The 25,646-nt window shown below is 43.3% G+C and overlaps 1 protein-coding gene across 4 annotated transcripts in view; it reads left to right on the top strand.

Moving 5' to 3' along the window:
- Positions 1-19,004, top strand: part of DPY19L3 (dpy-19 like C-mannosyltransferase 3) — a 78,136-nt gene extending 59,132 nt beyond the window's left edge. For all 4 annotated transcript variants that reach the window (XM_045047085.1, XM_023245665.2, XM_023245666.2 and 1 more), the window contains 4 exons: positions 2,396-2,478; positions 10,843-10,975; positions 13,435-13,593; positions 15,199-19,004. In XM_045047085.1, the coding sequence (XP_044903020.1) occupies positions 2,396-2,478; positions 10,843-10,975; positions 13,435-13,593; positions 15,199-15,360 (537 nt within the window). In that variant the 3' untranslated portion in view covers positions 15,361-19,004. The remainder of the gene's footprint in view (positions 1-2,395; positions 2,479-10,842; positions 10,976-13,434; positions 13,594-15,198) is intronic.
- Positions 19,005-25,646: the final 6,642 nt, after the last annotated feature.

The raw sequence follows: 25,646 nt of genomic DNA, 5'->3' as shown, positions 1-25,646 counted from the left end.
TGGGTCTCAAAGTGTGGTCCCCAGACAAGCAACATCAGCATCACCTGGGAACTTGTTAGAAATACAGATGTTTGGGTCCCACTCCAGACCAGACCTACCGAATCAGAACCTCTGGAGTGGAGTCCAGAAATGTGTTTCCCCGGCCCTCCAGGTGGCACTTACGCACAGAACAGGGCTTCCCTGCACTATTGACATTTTGGCTAGGTAATTCCTTGTCATAGGGGGCTGTCCTGTGTGTTGTAGGATGTTTAGCAACATCCCTAATTTCGACCCCCTAGATGCCAATAGCACTTCTCTTCTGTTGGGACAATCAAAAACCTCCAGACATCGCAAAACATCCCTCTGGGGGTGGGGCAAAATCCCTCTCCCCACCTCTCTTGAAAACCATTACTATAGAAAAACCAGTGAGAGCACCAAAAAAGCCATCATTTCCAGGAAGTCTATGTTGATATTCTTTGAGTGAGAGAGTTAGTAACTCGGAAGAATCCTTCCGAAGACTTGCCTAGAATCAGCGTAGCCCTTCTCAGTATCGGACTTCAGGAGAAATCTTCATGCGTCCAGCTTCCACGGTACAAAACCGTTGAGATATTCCAACCTCTCCACATTTAAAATCACAAAGAAAATAAAGGTGTTATGTATATTAAGAGTTACCCCGAAACTGAATCTGTTTTCCAACTATTGAACAGATTTACTGATAAGTAAAATGAACTCCTCTACTTCAAAGCCTCATTTGAGTTTCACAGAACAATTGTAATGAGGATTTCAGATTTTCTTGTCCATAGTAGCAATTTTGCTATATGTCTCTTTAGGACAATCCTATTTAAAAGGGAAAAGCATGCACTTCACTCTAAAATCAGGAGTTATTACGCTCACATTGATTAATTTATTTGCATCGCTGCATTCTCACAGTATTGCTAGTCATTTAGAAACAGCATTTAGTTAATTCGACACTTTCACACTGTTTAAGAAGTCTGCCACAAGACAGTGTTACTAGATTTTAACATTTTCAGAATTAACAACAGCAACTTTCAAGCTAGAAAAATATCTACTATCCATTGAATTGATAGATTTTAAAATATGTTTTATACCCACATAATTTGGACCTGTCATTAAAAAGGTGGTATTCTATTGATTATCCAAATTAATAGGGATAATTGAAATATTACAAAGGTATCATTGAATCGCTATGATTACATCTCTTCTAAAACTTTGAGACAGTAGTGCTGTCTTGGTTTTCCCTCACCAACAGTTTTCCAGGTTCACCCACCCACAACACTAGATGAGAATGAGCAGTAAAAATGGCCAAAGATGAGATGATAAGAAAAGAAAGTGACAGGGCTGGAAACACAGCCTCCAAGCAGTCAGGTTTCACTCAGGTTCTAGTTAGTGGTTCCTAAATAAAATTCCTGTATTTTCAAAATTAATGAAGCACGGGCACTTTGTCATTGGCCTTCTTCCAACATGGGAGTTCTGCTGTTCACCTTAGGACGTATGTAGATTATCAAGGCTTCTTAGCCGATTATCATTCGATACAGCAGTGAACATTTAATTAATTGTTGGATTAAATAGGGAATTGTGGTAGAAAAGCAGTAAGCTCAGAGTGTGATGTTCGCACTCTGCTTCCCCTTCACTACCTTGAGTTGAGTAGGAGGCACCAGTGGCATAAAATGTTCCTGATTTCCTGGAGAGTCCTACTTTCAAATATTCTTCTCTCCCATTGTACCTGTAATTATATTAAAATATGCCAGGCTATCCTGGATTTGGATTTGGAGTCAGGTTTCAGGCCATAGCTCTGCCAGTCCGTGAGCTGGGCAAGTCAGGCTACCTCTCCAGCCAGCGTCTCCACACCAACAAAATGAACCGTGAACAGCAGTAGGTAGGGATGGTGCCCTCTTGCGTCCACTTCCTCCCTGGGTAACTGTGGGGATGAGAGGAGATTCTGTCCCAGAGCGTTTCTGCAGCTCTAACATCTTGTAAGGGCACATTCCGCATCGAAGCGTAGACTGCATGATGGAAGATCTATTTTTCTAGCATACCGGGAACCTTCTCGCGGTTGCCATTTCCTGTCCTATCCAAATGAATGTTTCACTAGATACTAACACCACATACAACAGGTTTTTTATTAGAGTAAAATAAAAGCTCATTGTAAAAAGTTGACAACCCCTCTAGCCCTGATTAGCTTGGGCTCAGAATAACCCGGGGAACCTTTTTCGGACTTTGGCTGGCTTCTGCTAGGAGGGTCCACTGCCGCGGTGAAGTCGTTCAGATGCTGCGGTTGCGTGTTTATTTAGTTCACAGGCTATATGCCGTTTTGTCCCCTTTCGTTTTAATCTTAGTGACAGTTGTGGGTGTGGGGGTGGATTTTGTTTTTGTTTTGTTTTGTTTTTAATTTCAGTTCTGGCCAGGAATGATGGATGAACTCTCCGAGTTGAGAGAATTCTATGATCCAGATACAGTGGAGCTGATGAACTGGATTAAGTAAGAGGATTTTTTTTTTAACCTTTAAAATTTAAAGTGCCTTTTAAGCGTCACCATAGACCTCATTTGGTGTTTTCTTTTTTTCTGAAATCTAACTGTGAAGATACATTCATTTCCGAGTTTTTCTTTAAAGCTCTATATTTGGAAATAATTTCTGCCCATTCAAGAAATATTCTCTCTAACCGCAAACTCCGGAAGAAGGGAAAATACCTGTAAGGAGGGGAAGTCAGAGCTGGAGGATGCTCCCCAGGCCACTGGCAGCAGTGGAAAGGAAGCTTCGTAGTCTAGGCCAATTTTACCTTTAGCGTGTCTTCCATTTTGGTGCCATTCAGATTTTCTGTTACTGCTGACACAGGAAAGTATTCTTTCCTTGTTAATCATTGAAAAGTTATACCGTAAATGACGGAGTCCTACTAGCTGCGTGCACATTTGATTTCAACGAAGCACACTGCCCGAGCCCAGGCCTAAAGAAAACTAAAAATCCAGACTCTTTCTCTCTTGAACATCGTCCCATTTAGCATTCTCTTGGTGCCTACTGTTGCCTGCGTTCTGTTGCTTTGCCCCAGCACTCAGTGTCAGCGTGAAAGTCATGTGTTCGAAAGCTTTGTTAATGGAACCTGCCTCCCACCGGAAATAAACTTTGTTACCCAGAGCAGCATTCCTGTGCCCTGTAGTACTGCATTTCCCTACTTTGTAACCAAAAAGCAGCAGTGTGATTATTCACATGTAAATAGACGTCGCAAATCTTGTGTGACATATTCTGAAGGCATCGGCGGTATCGTCTCCATCACTTAGGGTTTTAGTAGCCATATTGGCACTTGCTCATGACTAATGTTTACTAACCAGTACAGTTTAGCACCGCTTGTGTATTAAGAGATGGTAAACGTTTGATAGCTTCGGTCTCTTGAGTGCAATACATGGATTTTATAGAGATTTATGTCTAAAATATATATGTGGCTTTGGTCCCAATGTCGGACTGGCTTTGACTAGATGCAGTGAGTATAATTTTTCATGTACTTCCAGTGCTGAGATTACTAAGCAGTGCTTTGTCTTTATTTATTTATTTAACTTTAAATCACGGCAGACGATTATAGAGTAAATAATTCCTTCCGTATTTATTGTGTATGGGAAAAGAGGGTTATTCGTGTAAAGAAAAGCTAATTATTTTTGCATTAACTATAGTCACCCGGAAATTTATGGCACGTACCTGTGAAGGTGAGGCTGGTGGTGTTCTGGTTTCAAAGTCACACTATTGATCGGAAGAGCGCAGGGCGCCCCCTCCTGGTAGAGCCCTGAAGCTGGCGGGCCTGCCTCGGTCATTCCTGTGAGCAGCCCGCCTCCGCTCCCCGGTCCCTGGGGAATGAATGGAGCCTCGGTAAGAACGTGGCCTGGCGGAGGCCAGGCGGTCCGTGGCAGTGTCAGGCTGCTAGCTTACTACAGTGCCTGCGTCTCCGTGCTTGTCCTCAGGCAAGATTACTTACAGTGACATTTTTCTGGTTCTGAGAGATGGCAGATGAGAGGTTATATTCCGCGTGCAAAGAAGACAGTCTGTTAGTCTGTTACTTCTCTCCTTTGCGAAAGCGATCTTTGTTCCTTACTTTATCATCCTCTTACTAACATGGTCCTCTCCCTGTATGGAAACACGTTCTTTCTACTTTTTAAAAAATCCTCAGCAACTGGAAAGCTTTGTATTGTTCCAAAATATTGGCCCCATTGTGATCTAATCTTGCTCGTTTTCCCTTAAAATTCTTCAAATCTTAATTATTGTTTTTGTAAAAATAGCTGCTGGGCATGTTTGTGAAATAAGCTTAAGTGATGATGAATATATGCCAAAATTGGGTCTAGTTAGACGCAAAATGTATTTGTTTAAATCAACATTGAAATCAGCTCTGGTCTGTAGCCTTCGGTTCCAAACACAAGGGAAAACACACTTCATATTCTTTGAACTCGCCTTGATCTCTTCTGTTTCTGAAACGTAACATATGACCTTCCGCTTCCATTTTACTACTCTGATGAGTCACCTGTGCCCGGGATACTAGCAGGTCTGAGCTGTGCTGGAAGCAGGCTGTGGCCGAAGGATGGCATGGACTGTACCTGGGAGTCGGTCTGAAGTTGTCTGAGGGCAGCCGGCAGAGCTCCGGCGCGGACTCGGCCCCCTTCTTCCCACGTCGTCTGCTGCTGTTCTCGGACAGCCGGCACAGGGGCGCCATGTCTGTCTTTCGTCAGGGAGGTCATGGCAGCGTGTACGGGGCGGGATGTAGCTTCCGTCACAGGACGGCTGCGGGACGAGTCGGGATGAGAAGCCGTGACCTACAGGAACCGTCAGGGACACCTCAAGTGACCCTCCGTGATGGCACAGGGCCCCTCCTCTGTGAAGTGTTGAGAAGAAGCCTACCCAGCACGTCCCGGTCTCTGTTCTGTATACTTGATGCTGGGGCAAACCGCACGCCTGCCTTACGCATCACCGTTGTGCTCCGGGACACTGGGCCTCCGTTTGGAGATCAGGGCTGGCCGAGTATTCACTTGGGCTTCTCAGGCTTGGAGGATGAATCGAAAGATTCCATCACCTCAGCAGGAGTTAGTTATTTCCTCCTCTTCTGGAGGGCTCGGTTATGACCCTTTATTGGCCAACCAGACAGCCTCCGGGGAAGATAAAGGGCATGGCTTTAGGACACCACATATTAATAGGAGAGGGGCCGTTCTGAAGGGATTCGGTGTCTGAGAGACTGTTTAACACCTTAATGCGTAAAGTTATATCTGAACTTGTACTTACTGATAGGATTTAACAGATACTTATTGAGCACCAACGACACATAGGACATCACGTGGCCGCCCACTCTCACCACCTCTCCGCTAGAGTTGAGTCTCTTCTCAGCACTGCTGTCTTCATGCCTTTTTTCCATATTCTTACTGTTGACTCCAGTTTTAAGGTTTTTAGAGCCTTATCAGGTTTCAACTGAAAACTTTTTTGTATTAGTAATAGAAATGTCCTATCTTTAGTTCCTTCGAGATTTCAATGTAAGTAGAAAACTAATAGAACTTTGAGAGTCGATCCCTCGTTAATCAGCGAGGACATTGTGTTGAAATCAGCCCCAGAATCTTCCCTGGGAGAACCAGGAGGCCGCTGACCCCAATCCTTCCTCGGGGCCGGCCTGTGTGCTCCCCTGGCCGCCTGCCCTCCACACGGCGCTCACTGCCGCATGCTCGCTTCCCAGCAGATTGAGGGTCTCCCAAACGCAGAGATTAAAAACACGATTGATTGATTGATTGATTGATTGATTGATTTTAGTTTCTGGCAGCTCTTTCAGCAAGACCCAGGTGGTACTTGCTGTGCCGTGTGTGTCACTAGGAAGCACTTTTACTTCCACGAGGCCAAACGCCACGGCAGTGGTGCTTCAGACCTCGTTCCTTGGTGACCCGTAAGTGTTTCATTCTTGTTCCTGAAATTCTTCTTTGATGTGCAATGAAGACACTCCCGCAGATTTGAATATTCTGAGATGTGACATTTTAACCACGGGGCTTTAGAAGATTTTTCACTAACGGTAGTCCCTTTTCAGTGATGAAGCCTGCATGTGCAATATATTCTCAATGGGACTGAGAAAATGGACCACACTTCCTTAGCATTTTATCAAAGCAGAAAGAATTACTGTGTATCTTAAGTATGATGAAGGTTAAGTTGAGACCTTAAATGCCTATAAGCCTCTTTTATATTTAATGAATCATTTTGTGGTATTTGCATAATTCTATAAATTTTTGAGGGGTAGATAAAGCAAATGTTCACACATTATATTATAATGCTCAGTTTACCCATTAGTTCAACAGTAATTAACTTGTTGAAGCTTAGAGCTTCAAAAGTAAATGAGATTATTTGTTCAAAATGCCATCAGGTCTTCCTGGAATGACATTTAAATTATGTAATGTAAATCCGTTTGACCTGTGAGTCCTTGTCATTATTTAGTGACATTTCTTGCAGAATAAATTGTTTGCAGGTTGGGCAGCCCGCTATAGAGCTTGGCAGAGGGCTATAAAAACAAATTATCCTTTCATTTTATACATCATTTGTTCAAACATTGGTAAAAATTGCTTTGTTTTTCTATAATAGAGAAGTGTCATTCAATGGTTAAAAGCACATTAGCTGTTTTAGACACAGACCACAGACTGTGTCAGCAGAAGTATCTGTGAAGGCAGAATACCCAGCATTACACCTGTCATACTGCATATTTTAAGTTAAGGACAAAAAAAATGCCTTTTCCCTTTGCCTGCTGAGTTCACCACAGAAAATATAAACCACAGCGAAGCTAGCTAGGTTTTTAAAGTTCAGAAAACGTGTGATTGTTTTTCCTTTTGTTCCACTTTGCTTGTTTGTTTTGGTTTGCATTGGCTTTATGGGTAAACTTGAATCTTTAAAATGTGAAATGTCCCAGGTTTGCAATGGGGCTAGCTTATGAAACCAAGTCACTAGAAGAAAGCGAATAAACATCGTCTCTGCTATTTTCGGAAGTCCCTGGTTTTCAAGGAAGTATTACTTCTAGTTCATTTTATAGGCGTTGGGGTACTTGTATTTACTGCTTTAAAGTAAAACCAAGGGGGTGCCTGGGTGGCTCAGTCGGTTGAGCGTCCGACTTTGGTTCAGGTCATGATCTTGCAGTTTGTGAGTTCGAGCCCCGCGTCGGGGTCTGTGCTGACGGCTCAGAGCCTAGAGCTTGCTTCAGATTCTGTCTCCCCTTCTCTTTGCCCCTCCCATGCTCATGCTCTGTCTCTCTCTGTTTCTCAATAATAAACAAATTTTTAAAGTTTTAAAAAAAATAAATAAAGTAAAACCAAGGAAAGACTGCTAACAGGCCACAGGATTGTTGTGCCAGTGGCTGAGACAGATTCCTTTACTTTTAAACTTTCTGACTCTTTGCTAATGAGGCCAAACATTAAAACACATCACAGAAGGGGCGCCTGGGTGGCTCGGTCAGTTAAGCGTCCGACTTCAGTTCAGGTCATGATCTCATGGTTCGTGAGTTCGAGCCCCGCGTCGGGCTCTGTGCTGACAGCTCAGAGCCTGGAGCCTGTTTCCGATTCTGTGTCTCCCTCTCTCTCTCCAACCCTCCCCCGTTCATGCTCTGTCTCTCTCTGTCTCAAAAATAAACGTTTAAAAACACACACACACACATCACAGAAGAATGTGGTTTAGTTCATTTTCCTCTCCATGCCTCTGAGCAGTCCTGCGGCACGTGGCTGCACCGCTGTGGGGGCGGGGCGCTCCAGTGCTCCCTGAGCACCCAGTGGGGAGAGGCGGGATTTGCCAGGGTGAGCCAAGTCTGATGTGTTTCGTTCCCAGGATTGCTCAAGGCCCACAGAAAGCACTAGTAAATATGTGCTAGACTAATGACTGGTTTATATGGAAGTGTCTGCCTATAGTGGGAGCTGAGTCTGGCTCTATTAGCTTATTAGCTAGAAGGCTTCTTGAAGCCAGGTTACCATCATACCACGTTTGCCAACCCAGCACACAGTAGGCCCTCAGCAATAGATTTTGACTGAATAAAGAATAGCTTTGTAGCTTCCCAGCAAGCAGTTCAGGACTTTGGACATTTTAAACCTTTGAGAACTATGTAATTCATCCAAGTAGTATGATTATAGTCTAGGAAGGGAGATGAAACCTGGGTCATTAGCCATGAATAGATAAGAGATCAGTCCTAGATCAGTCATCTGTGTCTGCCACAGTTATAAAATATATAGTAGAAACAGCTCTGTGCATCTCCCTGACACTGGCTCCTGTTCTAATTCGAAACGGGGATGTTAAGACAGTCTTGAGATCTGGATGGATGTTATCAGCTCAGCTGCCGGATTTGTCATCTGTGTACAAAGACCAGTTGGGCACTCTTTAGGCAGTAAGACCGTGTAAACCAGGACAGCTCATCCACAGCTAGCCCTCGCCTCTGCCAGACGTGGAGACCAGACTTCATATCTTCAGTTCAGAGGCCCCAGAGACAGCCACTTTTGGGCATTATTTAATATGGGATATGATTATATTATTTATTGAGGTGGAATGGTTTAAGCCAGTTAAGAGTATACAAAAGAAAAGAAGACTGGCTTGGGAAAATGATGACACTTTTCTTTAATTAATATTTGTCCATACTTATTCTTTACAATTCTTTTTTTTTTAAGCTTTCCATTTTTTTCTTTTTCTTTTTTTTTCTTTTTTTTTTTTAAGTTTATTTATTTATTTTGAGAGAGAGAAAGAGAGAGAGAGAGAATCCCAAGCAGGCTTTGTGCTGTTAGCACAGAGCCTGATGTGGGGCTTGAACTCCCAAACTGAGAGCATGGCCTGAGCCGAAACCAAGAGTTGGACATTTAACCCACTGAGCCATCCAGATGCCCTTTTTCTTTTTAAATTTTCATTTAAATCCGTATCGGTATTGGTTTCAGGAGTAGAATTCAGTGATTCATCACTCACAACACCCAGTGCTCACCACAAGTGCCCTCCTTGATGTCCACCACCCATCTAGCCCGTCCCCCAGCCACCTCCCTCGGTTTGTTCTCGAGCACCCCTCGGTTTGTTCCCCATTGTTAGGAGTCTCTTGTGGTGTGTTTCCATTAGGGACTCTTTTGCAAGTCTGGTGCGTGGTGAGGAGGGTGGCTCAGGGTAGGCGGCCCAGACTAAGTGCTTAGTAAGTGTCAGTTGAATTAAACTAAATATTTGTAGAATCTCCTGCTAAGGAATGCTACACCTTCACAAGTTGTCATTGAAACCCGCCTGTCCCACCCACCACATGGGACAGAAGTCAAGAGTTCCCTGTAAATTGCCAGCTCAAGGGGACGGGGCAAACATTCGTTTGTTCTTGCACTCTTGGGTCTGCTTGTTGGAACGATGACCACCCACCCAGCAGTCAGGCTTACTGAAAACCTGGTCTGTGCTAGTCCACACTCTAGCCTCTGGCGTCCATAAGGGAGGACGCAGGTCACACGTCGTTCCTGTTGCCCATCGTCCTTCTGTCCACATCTTGTCACTTGAGAAAGCCCATTGAAATCCAAGTGAGAGGGTCATTGGTAGAAAATCTGAGTTCTTCAAGTAAGTTGTGAGCGTTACAACTTGAACTGTAGGATGTACCGTAAGGCCTTTGTCAGATGGCGTTCACGCTCTGGTCTTAGCATTGCACTGAAGGAAATAGAACATCCGCATGTGATGCGGGAATATGATGGCGGCTTCTCTTAGAAACTTAGCACCAGGGTAAGTTTCTGCCCTGATCTCCCAAAACGCAAGGAGAACAGCCTGCTCTTTCTCTAGAGTATTTTGAGTTTTAATACTTCTTCTCGAAATTATCTGCGTCCTTTACCTCCCTCTGGCAAGCCCAGGCTGCTCTTAGCACAGGCAGGGCTCGCGGGGCCCCCAGTGGCCCCCGCAGGAAGCATTGTGCTGAGCAGTCTGCACAAAGGCACTCGGGGTCGTCCCCGCGGAACTGACACCTCGTTGACTTGCAAGGCACTCCAAAAAATGGAAGGGAATTAAAATCAACCACTAAGATTCTTTTCTTTCAGGGGGAAAAGGAAAAATGAGTTCACTGGAATCAGGGACTCTTTCCTTGATCCTCCGTCAGTGTCCGTCACACCCCACAGGGAGGCAGGGACTCGCAGCTTGGTGGCACTTAGCAGGGTCATGATTTAATGATACGAGAGTGCCCGTATTCCTCCAGATTCCTCAGACTTTCATAATCAGGGCCAAGGAGAGGAGTATGGGAAATGCTTGTGTTTCCACATCAGAAACAGTGTACGTCCCCATACTGAGTAATACATTATTTGCCTTTTCAAAATCTTCTGTGTTCTTTTGTTTCTACTGATTCTGGTTTCTTTTTTTTTTTTTTTTTTTTTTTCTGGAAAGCTATTTATCATAATATCTGTGATCTTTTTTCTTGTTTCAAATGAAAACCGTTGGAATTGACTCGTGATTAGCTGCAGTTTCTGGCCTTATAATTTGTTTTACTCTAGGCAGCCCTTTAGTTAAGTTTAATACAGAACAGGATGACAGTCTTGTAAGTTCTTTTTTGTCAGAATCTGACCCTCTGGAGCAAGAGAGGGAGAGGATTATGGGATTTAGCCCAGAAGGCTTAGAGCCAGGAGATGCCCACATCCTAAGCCCATTCATTATAAGGGTAAACCCATCAAAACAGTAAATTAGAAGTTTCCCAACCATTGTCAAAAACAGACAGGAGAAGCTTCATGAAACAGTTTGAAGGCAAATGTCAAGCAGCCTCCTGTGTTTTTCCCAAAGTCTCAGCCCTTCCTGACGCAGCTGGGTGATTCTGGGAACATGATGTTTTCTTGTTGTCTTTGAGGAAATCTTAGCGGTGGAGTTAATTCAGACTCTGAATCTTCTAGCTCCAACACCCCAAGAAAGGCCGTGTTTGCCGGGAGCATGCAGTTGCTGGCCGGAGTTAAGCTGTGCACAGGAAGGACCTTAACCAACCACCCGCACTACGAAGACAACAGCCTGAGAGAGCGGACCAAAGCGGTGAGGGCTCGTGGCTTCTGGGGGGCCAGCAGTGGCTTGCTGTCGTGTGTATGTTGTCAGGGGCAGTCAGACCTGAAGGCCACAGGCCTTTGTCTTCTGAGTTTGCCCTGCCCCCCACATCCATTAAAGGCAACATATATATTCCTCTGGAATAAAATAACAAGAGAAACGACTTGAGATGTACAGAAAAGAGCATTTAAGAACAAAACCCTCAGAGCTTTTGAATTAGGGAAAGAAAAGGAGTAGAGACACGCTAGTAACTTATTTTATGGACCATTGTGTGTGTGTGTGTGTGTGTGTGTATTAGTTGGTAATATAGCTACATAGTTCAAATTTCAAAATAAAGGGGAACTTAGTGAAAAGTCTACATCCCACTCTCTCCCAGCTACTGTCTCCCCTCACAGGAGACAAATGCTTTGTTGTGTATCTTTCCACAGGCATTTTGTACATATACAAATGTACACACACTGTATTCACATTCTTTCCCCCTCTTTTACAAAAGAACATACCAAATCTTGGTTTCTTTGGCATTTCATATACTTCGCAGCTCGTTCCATATCAGTTATTTTTTTTAACTAGTCACTTCCTTTTTTTTTAATTTTATATTTTAGAGAGTGAGCGTGAGTGGGAGAGAGGGGCAGAGGGAGAGACAGAATCTTAAGTGCAGAACCCAGCACAGAGCTTGATCTCACGACCACGAGATCATAACCTGAGCCGAAATTGAGAGTTGGATGCTCAACTGACTGAGCCACCAGGCGCCCCCCACCCCATATCTGTTATTGACAGCATTGTATTTTTGAATCTACAAAAATTTTGTTATGCAGACATAGCATATTTTATTTAACCATTTAGGTTGTTTCCCTGTCTTTTGTAATGACGTAAACGATGTTCCAAATGGTAAACTTGTATGCGTATCACTGTGCACAAATACAAGTGTTTGTCTGTACATCAGATTCTTAGAGATGAACTTGTGGGACAGAAAGTACGGGCATTTGTAATTGAGCTAGACAGATAGTCCTAAGTTGCCCTCTGTACAGATTATACCACATACATTCCAGTCAGCAGTGCAGAGAGGTACCCCTTTCCCCCAGTCCTCTCCAGCAGTGGGCTCAAACTTTTTAATGTTTTATGTCAGTCACTTCCTAATCTTACCGGCTGAAAAGTTGCTGAAAAGTCTTGTTTTGTCAGGAGATTTAACTAGCCTAAAAGCAAATGATTTTTTACTAAGTCCCCTGTTTTTTATGAGAATCATCTGAACCTAGATTCCTACTAAAATGGGGATTTTTCAGTTGGTGCAAGTACCTGAGATCGCCCCAGGTTAGCTGGAGGAAGCAGGGAGGGCACTGGCTCCACAGAACCGGAGTCCAGGCGGGAGGTGGCTGGTGCGGCTCAGACTTGGCAGAAGGTGCAGAAGGGACACGTCAGGCACACGGGGGCTCCTCCTCGCACCACCCTCTCCGATATCCAGCCCTTGTCTAGGGACTGAGTTTTGTGCTCTAACCAAACACATCCTTAAGGTCCTGGTGCCCTTCTTCAGTCATGACCTTCAAATCCTGGGAATGGCTTTGGTGTGAGGCCGCTGCTAAACTACAGCGAGGATGGCCTCTGGCTTCAAGTCACAGAAGGAGACCACCTCCTGGCATTTCACCTATCAGTACAGGCACGCTGGCCCTCAGGGCCCAGTCTCTTTGGTCAGAAAGGCATCATTAGACATCAGTGTGCAGGGAAGGAGTCGGCACCCCTGTCCATCCCCCCCCCACGTGCACACACATGCGCACGCACACACACACACACACACACTGCAGTCACTTAAGGTATGTGACGCTGGTGATGAACAGGGAGGAGGCGCCTCCCACTGAACTGCCACTGGTGCTGCAGGTTGTTCGTGCTCCAGGAAGCGTGAGAGCGAAGCACGGGGTCTCCTGGTCAAGCTGGGGGCAGCCTAGCACCGAGGACCCTATGGTGGTGCTTTTTTCCAACCGCCATGGTCAGAAGCTGAGGATCCTTACAAGTAGAGGTGCCCCCAAGCTGTACCGTCATGCCTGATGGACCTTTTCGTGCAAAGAACCCCTTTTTAAATGTAGAGATTGTGTCTTTTTTACTCCACTGTTTATTTACCTCAGGGAAGCATCCTTAGAACGGGCATCTACGGATACATAGCTCCCAACAATACATTCTAAATCCGTATCTATTTGGTGTCTAAAGCCCAGTGTATTCAGCATGACTCACTCTCTTCTTCCCAAAGCTGAGTGATTGTGACTTGCATTCTTTTGGAAATTTCCCCCACACACCCCAGGACTGCGGATGAGTGAGTGGCCTGCACGGGAAGGGGTCGGGGAGCTGGGTGTCGGATCTTAGCCATAACCCCTGTGGGACGTTACCTTATTAGACACTCGTCCACTAACTTCCTGGCAGTTGAGTGGTATTTTTCGCTATTCCACTTTCATCTCGTTTTGCAGGTTTATCAGATCTACGCAAAGAGGTCTCCAGAGGACGTGCACGCCCTCCTGAGGTCCTTCGGCGCTGACTATGTCATCCTGGAAGACAGCATCTGCTACGAGCGAAGACACCAGCGGGGCTGCCGGCTGCGGGACCTGCTGGACATCGCCAATGGGCACGTAAGCGTGTCCCCTCGCCCCGTGCGGGGCTCCTGGAGTGTTGGGGGGGGGGGGGTCCAGTCTCACTCTCTGTACGTTAGAGAATGATGTCGGGAATCAGTTCACCATCTTCACAGCATCCCACACAATTCCCGGCTCTGGCACATCAGTGACAGCCGTGCGGGCTGGGCCAGGGGACAGATAGACGTTAAATAGAACAACTCTGTCTTTAGCTGATTTGTATCATGAGGCTATGTATAAAAGTCATTTTTAAAGGTTTTGCCGTTAAAAGCAGAACCTCAGCCTCTTAACACCACTGCCCCAGAGCATTGTTTTGGCTGGCACGTGAGTATGACCGTGACAGCAGGGCCCCCATCTCCCCTTCCAGGCACCACTCCCGCCAGCGTCCCCTTTGCCCACTGGCACCATGCCACCAAGATGGCTTTCTGCGGCCACGTCTTCCAGAGCAGAAGAACAAGCTATTGCTCCCTCCAGCCTTCTGAGAAAAATGTTCTCGGACCTATGCCAGGCCTCAGATTAGCACAAGCAGAAGCTTTTCACCCTGTAGAGGTGCTGTAATTATTTGGTATAAAAGCTGATAGATATTTACGAAACAAGTGGGGGGAGAAAAACTTGACTGTGCAGATTTTGAGATTCAGGACACTTAAGTCTCCTCTCAGCAAATCTCAAGTCTGTGGTATTATTGACTGTTCTCCCCATGCTGTACAGTCGGGCCTCAGAACTCATTCACCTTGTAACTGCAGGTTTGTTCCTTTAAGGAACATGGATTTTTTTTTAAATTTTTTTTTAAACGTTTATTTATTTTTGAGACAGAGAGAGACAGAGTATGAACAGGGGAGGGGCAGAGAGAGAGGGAGACACAGAATCTGAAACAGGCTCCAGGCTCTGAGCTGTCAGCACAGAGCCCAACGCGGGGCTCGAACTCACGGACTGCGAGATCATGACCTGAGCCAAAGTCGGACACTTAACCGACCAAGCCACCCAGGCGCCCCGGAACATGGATGTTTTAATTAACTTGATGGTGGTGATCATTTGACCATGTCCATGTGTATCAGATCATCATAAATATATACAGTTTTGTCTGTCAGCTATGCCTCGGTAAAGCTTGGCGGGGGGTGGCGGGGACAAACATGAGCTTCAGATTTTTGCTGGAGGAAAGTAACTGTCCCTAACCATCTTGAATTCACAGGAGGTAAAGACCAAAGACGCGCATTTAAATCTTGATTTGTGTGTAACTTTTTCTAACGAGGCCACCTACTGAGTTGGAGGATTTCCTCTGGTCATAGTCATTCTTCTCAGTATTTTATTCTTGTGAGAGCCACAGCATGTTACATTCCTAAGAACAAGGGGACCCAAGTTCTGCTTCTGGCATTGCCATTAGAGGGGACGATCGAGTGGCAGAACTCCCCTCTCCAGCTGTGGTTTACACCTCTGCAGGGGAAAGAGGTGGGCCAGATCGTCTTTAAGCAGCCACTGACACTGAAATTGGACGATTTACGCTCACCTAACGTACCAGTCTCAGAGGAGCCCGTCACCTGTTCCTTCTTCTCTTGTAAATGTAATTATTTTTTTCCCCAATTGTATTCGGTTTTGTTTCGGCTTTAGATGATGGATGGCCCAGGAGAGAACGATCCTGATTTGAAACTCGCAGGCCACCCTCGCTTCTGCGAAGAGATAAAGAGAAACCTGCCGCCCTACACGGCATACTTCACCAGAGTGTTCCAGAACAAAACGTTCCATGTTTACAAGCTCTCTAGAAACAAGTAGCCGAGCTCTTCGGTCAATCTCTATTTTTGATACGTGAAACTCCATCCTAATGAAACTCAACAGGTAACATTTCATCTGTCGTTAGGTAGCCTGTACCACAAAGCTGTGATATAAGTAAGTTGTAGGGATGTTTACACAAGCGTTACCGTCCTGGGAAGTATCTCACACAAGCTTCAGTCTTTTTTATCTTGTTTCATTAATGTTCTGTAGCCTAAACATTCTCCACTTTCTAAGAGTGGTCTGGAAGTTTTGCTGGTGGGGGAGAACAGGAAGTGTTCCACGGGAGCCTGGACAGACACCCCTCTTGTTGGAAATCAAGAGGCTCTTCAGGATTTGACTGAGCTGATTGACTTCAGACAGCTACGGTTGAATTAAATCAAGGGGATGCATAACGCAATTCTTTAATGTTGTTTCCCTAGCAAAGAACACCTGGTGGTTTTTTAAAAGCCCTTGATCGCCCTGTTTCACCTAAAAACTTTTATAATGTTTTCCGACTGTCATGCTTTTAATATTTTTTTTTAATCACGTTAGGTCTTTGTATATATACCTAAAACCTTGTGTTGTGCCGTGTCTGAAATGTAATGTTTCGCACTTCAGCGTATGCATCCTGTCTGTGTGTGTCTGTCTGTGTCTGTATGCGCATGTGGGTGCATGTTTTAATGCCGGATACAGAAAAGTGTGGCAAATTCCTTATTGTAAGTCCTTAAAGGAGCAAAAATGTTACGTAGCCAAGCAGAATTTGTTACTGTTTAGTGTTATTTTGAAACCTATTGATACTACTTAACCTATCCTGCAAGTAAGAAAATTTTTCTTCATTTCTTACTCATTTAAATTTACTGGGTTTGCAAAATTTTGTAAACTTTTTGTTTTTAGCCTTTGTATTTTTTACAGCCTAGAACCTTGCAAAGTCTGAATATTTTTAAAAGGTTATATCTTAACTAATTCACTAATACAATATTTTTGGCAGAGAGCATTTTCATACCAAATTTGATTTGTGGTCTCCAATCTTGCTGTGAGGGCCCAGGTAGTGTGATTCTTTTTCTTACTCAAAGGTAACCAAGTGCCTCTAAGTCATGCTTATTTGTAAACAACAAAGAGATTATGTATACCTGTTCAAAAATTTTTTGATAATTGCTTTTATAATTAATTTCTAATGGTGGGGACATGTAAAAGTTGCTGATAAAAGCATATTGCGTGTTTAATTAAATCAAGATGGCTAATGAAATTAACTTTCTCCCCTGTACTTGCCAGTTGGAAATGATTTAAAGGTTTCTCCTTGCAGTTGTATTGAAGTAAATTACCCTCGGCATCAAGATAGATCTATCGCATGTTTAAATGATGTTCTATTCAGTTACTATTATTAAACAGTATTCAAAAAGAAATTTTACACTGTCATGTTGGACTCAAGGATACTCAGCTTTTTTAATCAAAACTTATTTAAATAAAAAAAAAAATGACACTGGCTGGGTTACTAAATTATGCAGCTGAAACTCCTGAATTATGTCTTTCCTGCATCCCTTAATAAGGTTGGAGACCACTGCAGTTTAGGATAATACAATAATAAAACACTTTAATCAGTACTAAAACTTTAATTAAGCCAGTAATGATGCATGCCCGGTGTGGCTGACAGCATGGGTCAGTACATCCTTCAGCGAGTGCCTTACTCTTAATTGAAACGAAGCACATGTAAGGTACATGTTAGACTATGTAGTTTTGTTTTTAAAGTCCTCTGTTACCTTCCAGATATGTTTCAGTTTTATTTTAAATGTTTCTATATGCGTTCATCTAAGCATTTGGGTATGTGCAGTTTCAGTATAAGAAACATGTACTTCAATTTTTATGCTTCTCCTCACCGCCGTGATGGCACACAGTAATCTTTTTCTCACAGTCTACGTGCCATTGTTGCCAAAACATAGCGTTCAGTCTTCTGTGAAAAAAATAAAGTGCCAAAAAAAAAAAAAGGTCTTGCAAGACAGAATCCATACATATGCTCTTTCCAAGACACTGTGACCTGGTAGAGTTGACATTTTTATGTCCTGATGACCAAATCTGCCAGCAAATCATGTTAAATCTTCTTAGTGCTCATCAGTTGTCTCTTTTATGACCTTCTCGTTGGAGTCCACGGGAGGAAAGAGGAAAAGTGACTGACTCCTGGCTCTCTACCAGGCCAAAGCACGTCACCTGGGGCCGTCCTCGCTCCCCGCCATGCAGATCTCAGTGGCTCTGTTAATATTTGGTAATAGCCTCATACTGTGGCTGGTTTTCATGGGTAGAATAACCACTTGATCTTGCTTCGGAGTTAGCATTCGGAAGAACGTCTACGTACAATAAGTGCTCTTAATCATCCTCTACTTAACGTGACTCACCGGACTCCCCGACGGACTCCATCCCTCCTGTAAGCTGACTGCCCAGGCTGCTGCCCAGTGTCCGCCCACGGCATGTGCTCCGTCCCGTGAGCTCTGTGCCCGTACGCAGCTTCTCTGCAAGTTCTACTTCCTACTGTGAGTACACAGTTCAACACAAACCTAGGAGATACGGGTGTGGAAAAGAAAGGGTTATTTCTGTGAAATTTAACTTGAATGCTTTGGTAAGATTTGATAAAGGTTGAGTTGCTAGTCAAAATTGCTTTTAAATACGTTAGGCGTGGTTGGAAAAATTATAAAATATTGGGAAAACGTAAAATTCAGGGACATTTCTAAGCTTAGATTGCTTTATCGATTTAAGTACTTATTCCACCTTTAAAAATATCTAGACTGATCAGAAGGTGTTAAAATGTACCCAAATCATATTATTGGTGTGATTTATTCAAGAATAGAACTGCAGTCATTGAACCCCTATTGCAAAGGAAAGGCCTTGGCTTCCCAGCAGAAGGTTAGTAAATGAGTGGACAGTTACACATTTAAAATGATGATTCCCTGTGTAAATCTGCTTACTTCATTAAATGACTGATCCTGATCACAGTGGCTAACAGAGATTCTACTATAGTTGAAAGGTTACAGTCACTTTTATTACAGACTTAAAAAATAGGGATTAATTTCAGATATATTAGCCAGGAGCATAATTAGGTGTTTATCTAGGCCATTTGTTGTCCACTTAAAGATGATTTTCTTGAACTTTGTGAGGTCAACCAGATGTGCGTGTGTGTGTGTGTGTGTGTGTGTGTGTGTGTGTTTGGGGCAGGTGCCGCCAGATGGCAAAGACATGCGTAATATTTCATCCAGTCTGCATCTTTACTTCATGATTAACTAAAAATGTTTATTCTGATTCCATATGAACTTAGTTTAAGATGTACCAGTTTTAGCTCATCTTTGGCCAAAACCTCCCTGACTTAACATAGAAATACTCCATTTTTTTAAATTTCATTCAAACCTTGGGATTGTTAGGAAGATATTAAAATGTTCTCCGATCACGTATGTTGGTTAGTATTCTCCCAAAGGCTTTATATATGACAACCTTTTGGCCTAGAAGAGAGTGCTGATCTGCTGATGGAAAAAAGCTTTTAAGATGAGAGTGGCTTGCTGTGTTGTGGCAATTGATTTTCTGTATTTAACATCCTAAGGGTAAAATCTTACAAAGAGCCTTTATAATTTGTTGTACTGAGTTGTACGGAGATTATATACTAAATAAAGCTCTTTTAAAATACACAAGATGAGTGTTTTTCCTTTCTTTGAAGGTCAGAAACCAAGGAACCAGCTTACTGAAGTGTATTAAATATATGCTAAATGGAGTCTAGTCACTGGAGGGATGTGGCAAGGTCTCGACTGGACTTGCTAATGTGGAAGGAGTTTATTTTTTCATGGAATTTGGTTTCATAGCTGCTTACTTGTTTTACTTGAACCTCAGGGTTATAGTTTAGATTTCTAAAGAGAAGGCTGCTGTCAGCAGAATTTATCCTCAAAGAGATAAATGCTGTTTGTTTTCATTTTTGAATCACGTGTACTTCTTGATTAAATTGTCAATCTTTAGTAATTCGGGAAGATTGGTGGTAGTCCATTTTGGTCAGAGTTTATAGATAACAAATGTGCTTGACTGTTACATTGTCCAGAGCAGATACTGAAATTCCAAACAGAAACAGAGAGGCCAGTACACTTCCAAATAGAAGAAACTGTCAGTGGGGCCTCAAATACTCTGTGCTGACTCTTAGAAAGCTCTTAAGCTCTTAAGCTATTGAGTACACCCCGTGGGAATGGCCTCCAGCACCGGAAGCGCTACAAACGGTATAGATAAGTGAGAGACTCAGGATCCGAGTGAACGGAGCAAGTGTAATGGTTTGGCACGTGACACCAGGCACGCAGCAGTCAAAATGCTGTTTCTCTTGCCTCTTCTTTCAAAAGCGGTATCTGAAACTCATCTCAAACCTTTTCATCTAATTTAATACTTAGCCATTTGCTTTATAGGATTTTTCAAAGTGCAGATAGAACTATAGTGTAATGTGAAATCAGCTTAGTGGGTTGCAACCAGCATCAGAAGCTTGAGAGAAAGAAAAGAAAGGGAGAGGAGAAGGGGAAGGCACAGTCCATGTGGGAAGTGTAAGGATTGCTTTGTGAAGTAGTTTGTTTTTTTAATTTTCTTAATGTTTATATATTTTTGAGAGAGAGACAAAGTGCGAGCAGGGGAGGAGCAGAGAGAGAGGGAGACACAGACTACAAAGCAGGCTCCAGGCTCTGAGCTGTCAGCACAGAGCCCAATCTGGGGCTTGAACCCATGAACCGCGAGGTCATGACCCGAGCTGAAGTCGGACGCTTAACCAACTGAGCCACCCAGGAGCCCCAGTAGTTGTTTGTTATACGTGAAAGCATTGTTGTACTGAGGTGCCAAATAAAATGTATTTCTTACTGATTGAAAGCCACACCCTTACAGCACAGAGTAATCTGAGAGGATTGCATCTTGAATTTGGCTCTGTCCTTGTCCCCCCAACTCTAGTAAAACCCTTCGAACAGTGATGATATTGAAGAATTATTATATATTTTTAGGTGTGAAATGGACATTGTTATTTTCTTAAAGTCCTTATCTTTTAGAATATATACAGCCATACCTTGGAGATACTCTGGGTTGGGGTCCAGACCACCACAATAAAGTGAACATTGCAATAAAGCAAGTCAAATAATTTTTTTGGTTTCCTACTGCATACAAATGTTAAGTTTACATCATACTGTAGTCTACTAAATGTGCAACAGTATTATGTCTAAGAAAGCAGTGCGATCTGAACTTTCATCAAGTCCTAATCACTGATCACAGATCATAAAAAATACAATGAAAAGTTTTAAATATTGCAAGAATTATCAACGTGACACAGAGACACAAAGTGAGCTAATGCTGTTGGAAAAATGGTGCCAATAGAATTGCCCAAAGCAGGGTTGCCACAAACCTTCAATTTGTTAAAAAAAAAAAAAAAAAGTATCTGCAAAGTACAATAAAGCAAGCTCAATAAAACGAGGTGGGCCTATACTCAAATATTCACAGACTGAAAAGACTAATAAACACCTGGTAAATCTGATTAAGAAAGATAAAAAATGTATGATTTAAGAATGTGAAAGGAGGGGCGCCTGGGTGGCTCAGTTAAGTGACTCTTGGGTTCCAGTTCAGGTCATGATCTCAAGGTTCATACGGTCCATGAGATCGAACCCCACATCAGGCCCTGTGCTGACAGCACAGAGCCTGCTTGAGATTCTCTCCCTCCCTCTCTCCCTGCCCCTCCCCAGCTCTTGCTCTCTCAAAAGTAAATACACATTAAAAAAAAAAAAAAAGTGTAAGAAGATACAATCCCAGAATCAGAATTGTAAAGGAATTATATGAAATAATGTCTGCAATTCTGTGGCAAAAAATGAATCGGTAGAATTACCTGAATTACGGTGGTGGCAGGAGGCCAGGAGCTCCTGGAGGCCACTCCTCTTCATTCAGTTTACACATGGCTGGTTTCCTCTGAGGCCTTTCAGTTGAGTAGATCACACCCCCCAGGATAATCCCCACTTCTATTAACTCAAAATCAACGGACTTGGGACCTGAATTACATCATCAGCAAACCCCCTTCATTTTTGCCATACAGTGTAACATAATCATGAGAATGACATCCATCATATTCACAGGACCCACTCCTCTTCAAGGGGAGGAGATTATATAGAGCATGTTAAGGGGGGGGGGGAATGTTGGGGGCCATCTTAGGATGCTGCCTACCAGAAAGTTAAAAAGAAAACTAGGGTCTAGCCAAAACTGAGCATTTGATAGCACCTAACCCAGGACTACAAACTTAAGAGAAGGGAGGCACACAGGAGAGTGCCAATCTCACCCTGGCTTTCTTCCTTGGAGTCTTTCAAGCCATGGCACAAGGAAATGGAGCTCAAGCAGAGAGTGGCAAATGGACTGGAGTTCACAGCTAAAATGGCTGGGATTTGGTGGGATTTGGTAGGAGTTGGAGGAGCAGGGCACCAGGGAGGAGGGAGTTGCAGGAAAAAAAAAATCTGAGAAGTTCCCTTTAGGTCCTCTGGTAATTCCTAACCTTCACATGTGTGGCTTAGCAGAGAAGCTGAACAGAGGTTTCAGAGGTTCCACGGTGCTGAGGAAACATTAGAATTGTGGTCCAACCAGTGTGGAGAGATTATGGTGAACCTCTCCAGCCAGTGAACTGACACACCAGAAAGGCTATACCTTACCCTAGGAATAGAAGCTGTTATCCTGCCTGTCAAAAGCAAATGTAAGACAGCCTTGAAGGGTGATAAGCTAATCACCTCAAGTTATCTCTACGTTTCCAAATATATAATATATAGCAATCAAAAACAACAAGGACTATGTGCTTTGCAGATACTGTCTGATTTCGGCTCAGGTCATGATCTCATGGTTTATGAATTCGAGCCCCACATCAGGCTCCCTGTTGTCAGCACAGAGACTGCTCCGGTCATCTGTCCCCCTTTCTCTCTGCCCCTCCCCCACTAGCACTCTCTCTCCCAAAAATAAACATTAAAAAACATTATAAAAAAACAGGAATAATAAAAAAAACAAGACAAACAGAATTGAAATAGAAACAGCCACAGTCTAATCAGATATTGGAGATTAAAGCACAGACTGTAAAATAACTACGCTTACTACATTTAAGAAATTAAATGACAAGAGAATTGAGGTGAACTGAAAACCATGAAAAAAGAACAAAATGGAAATACTAAAACTGAAAAGCGTAATAAATTGGGGCATCTGGGTGGCTCAGTCAGTGAAGCATCTGACTTTGGCTCAGGTCATGAGCTGGTTCATGAGTTCAAGCCCCGCATGGGACCCTGCACTGACAGAGCTGAGCCTGCTTGGGATTCTCTCTCTCTCCCTCTCTCTCTGCCCCTCCCACACTTTTGCATGTGCACTCTCTCTCAAATAAACTTTGAAAAAAGTAATAAGTTAATCAGTAATAGCAAATTAGATGCAGCCGAAGAGAGAATTGATCAACTGGACAATAGGTTAGAAGAAAATATGCAGACCAAAGCCTGGGAGGAAAAGATGAAAATGGAAAGAGCATGAGTTGTATTAGAGCATGTCACTTTATCCTGGAAGTGTAACCGAAGTCCCACAAGGGAAGGAAAGAGAATGGATCTATGTGACTTTGGGCAAGCTACTTATACTCAGCTCCAGTTTCTTTTTTTTTTTTTGCAAATGCAAGTGCAATAATAATCTACAGATGGGGTTCAATGAGTGGATTGAATGAGCTAACACTTAAAACACTAGGCCCAATACTTTGCCCGTGGTATGTACAGTAGTGGGATCCACAGGATATCATCATTGTCCTCCTTATCATCAAAATTAGAACGTCAAGGAAAACTGTCTGAAGAGCAAACTTATATGAGTCATACAGATACTAAAGGGCCCTTAGTAATTTTATGTGAACTGTTCTTGCTGTAGAAAAGATATTAAAAAATAAATAAAACCCTTTACAGGCTTAGAAGATTAACAAGAACAGTTTGTCAGGAAACCAACTTCTTAGTAATCTTTCAGGTATGTATTTACATCACAAAGAGATGTGTCTGTGTCTCTGTGCGTTTGTATATGGGGGGTGGGTGGGGAAGACATGGACAAAGACTAAGGCTGTTGACTGAATGGTTTTGGAAGAGACATTATCATTGTTGAAGATAAATGTCAAAGCCCTGCCAAGATACACATATAAAGAACGTAGAAGCATCTGATCTGCTTTAGAGAAGAGAAAGAATAAAATAAGGTGATTTCAGGGCTGGCACAGTAATTACAGCAGCAGTGTGCTAATTAGGGCTCATACATTTAATGAAACTATTAGCATTTCCTCCTGTGAGAAAAGGCGGATTTTCTTCCCCAGGAAATGACACCTGTAAACAATTATCTCTCTTATCATTGCTATTAAGATTATTTACATAAGTTGTGCTCATTTAGCATTCACTGCTGTTAATTATTTTTTTTACAACACCTGATCTCACAGTAGATTCCCTCTGGCTAGAGAAGTACTTTGGGATTATTGATAATTAATGGTGTAGGACAAATAGTTAAGACCATTATCAGGGGACCTACCGTCCAATTATTTTGCTCTGTCTTTGTGGGCAGCATTTTTGTTTCTTTAATACAATACGTTTCAGAATCTGAGTATCTGTAAGAGCCTGGTGAATGACAAACATCACAGACACAACCCTCCCTGTGTCATTCAGCTCAGCGATTCCTTCCAGGAGAATTTACGGAGCACCTACTCTACAGAAGGGTGAGACCGGAGGATAGGAAAGGCCCTGGCTATAAACACAAATTTTAAAATTTCTGTCATTATATTGAATACAAATGTTATGGTGACGTGTTTTGACAGAGTTCTAAAAACTCCTCTAACAGAAAAAGAAAGGATGTGCCAATTAGGAATTTTCACGTTGGGAGTTCCAGAATACCTAACTCAAATTGGTTAAAATCATAAAAGGATTTATTAGCATGTTTCACTATTTTTTCAGGCCTTCAGGTAAGACTTAATCTAATGTCCGACTGACTGAATTCATTCACGCGATATTTATTGAGACCTCTAGGCCCTGGGAACACATCAGTGTACAAGACAGACAAGGTCCATAGGCTCATTGAACTCACGTTTTAGTGGAGGATACAGACAACAGACAAACACATAAGAAAATGCCAAATGTTTGAAGGGAATTAAAATAAGGCACTGTGACAGAGTGTAACTCAGTGGTTACTTGGTTCTAAGTGCTCAGAAAGGCTTCCCAGACCTTTGGGCTCTAAGCTGACTGGCAAGAAGGAGGTCGCCATGCTAAAACCCAAGGGGAGAAGGGTTGCAAGTAAGTGGGAGGAGCTTGGTGCAATTAAGGGTCAGAAATAAGAATATGGGGAAGGGAGAGAGGAGTCGAAGTATGCAGAAGTCAGACCACATGTGCCTCAGTAAATAGGTTGAATTTTACTCCAAATGTGATAGAACAACACTGGAGGATTTTGAGCAGAGTAGTGGCATTATTTATGTTTCATAAAACATGGCGGTGGATGCTGTATTCATTCATTTTCTATTGCTGCCATATCAAATAACAAAAGTTCCTGTGCTAAGACATTACAGATATATTGTCTCTCCATCTTGTAGCCAGAAGTCAGCATGGCTCAGCTGTGTCTCTGCCCGGAGTCTCACGAGGAAAACTAGCCCTGCTCTGAGGACTGGGGGGGATGAGTCTACTTCCAGCCTCATTCAGGTCACTGGCAGAACTCAGTTCTAGGTGTTTGTGGAGCCAAGGTTCTCGTTTCTTTGCTCGCAGCTGGGGGCCATCCTTAGTTCCTAGAAGCCTTCCCGGGGTCCTGGCACACAGCCCTCGACCTCTCAGACCAGCAACAGGGATCGGGTACCCACCTGCTGCACCTCTTCTTACCCGCCCCCCCCCCACCCCGCTGTATCTTTTTAAGTACAGCTGGGAGAAGTTCTCCACTTTTAAGGGCATGTAGCATTAGATTGGACCCACCAACAAAGACGGGGTGATCTCCTCATCTCAAGGTTTGTAACCTTTGTCACATCTGCAAAGACCCTTCTCCCAAGTAACATGACAGAGTCACAGGTTCTGGAGATTCGGAAGTGGAGATTGGGGACGGGGACAGATTCAGCCTACCACAGATGCTGTGTGGAAATTAGACTTGGGTGGGCAGAGGGTAAGATTGCATTAAGGGTCTCTCAGTCATCCAAGTAAAAGGTTATGGTTTGGGGAGCAGAATGGTAGGGGTGAAGAAGGAAGAGAACCAGGGTTGATAGAACTTGCTAGAGGGTTATACACTGGGAATAAGGGAAAGTGAGATCAAGGGTAACACCTCGATTTGTTTTA

Source organism: Felis catus, chromosome E2 (assembly GCF_018350175.1).
Source record: "Felis catus isolate Fca126 chromosome E2, F.catus_Fca126_mat1.0, whole genome shotgun sequence".
Lineage (NCBI taxonomy): Eukaryota > Metazoa > Chordata > Mammalia > Carnivora > Felidae > Felis > Felis catus.
The sequence above is the reverse complement of the archived record's forward strand: the minus strand, read 5'-3'. Positions and strand labels throughout refer to the sequence as shown.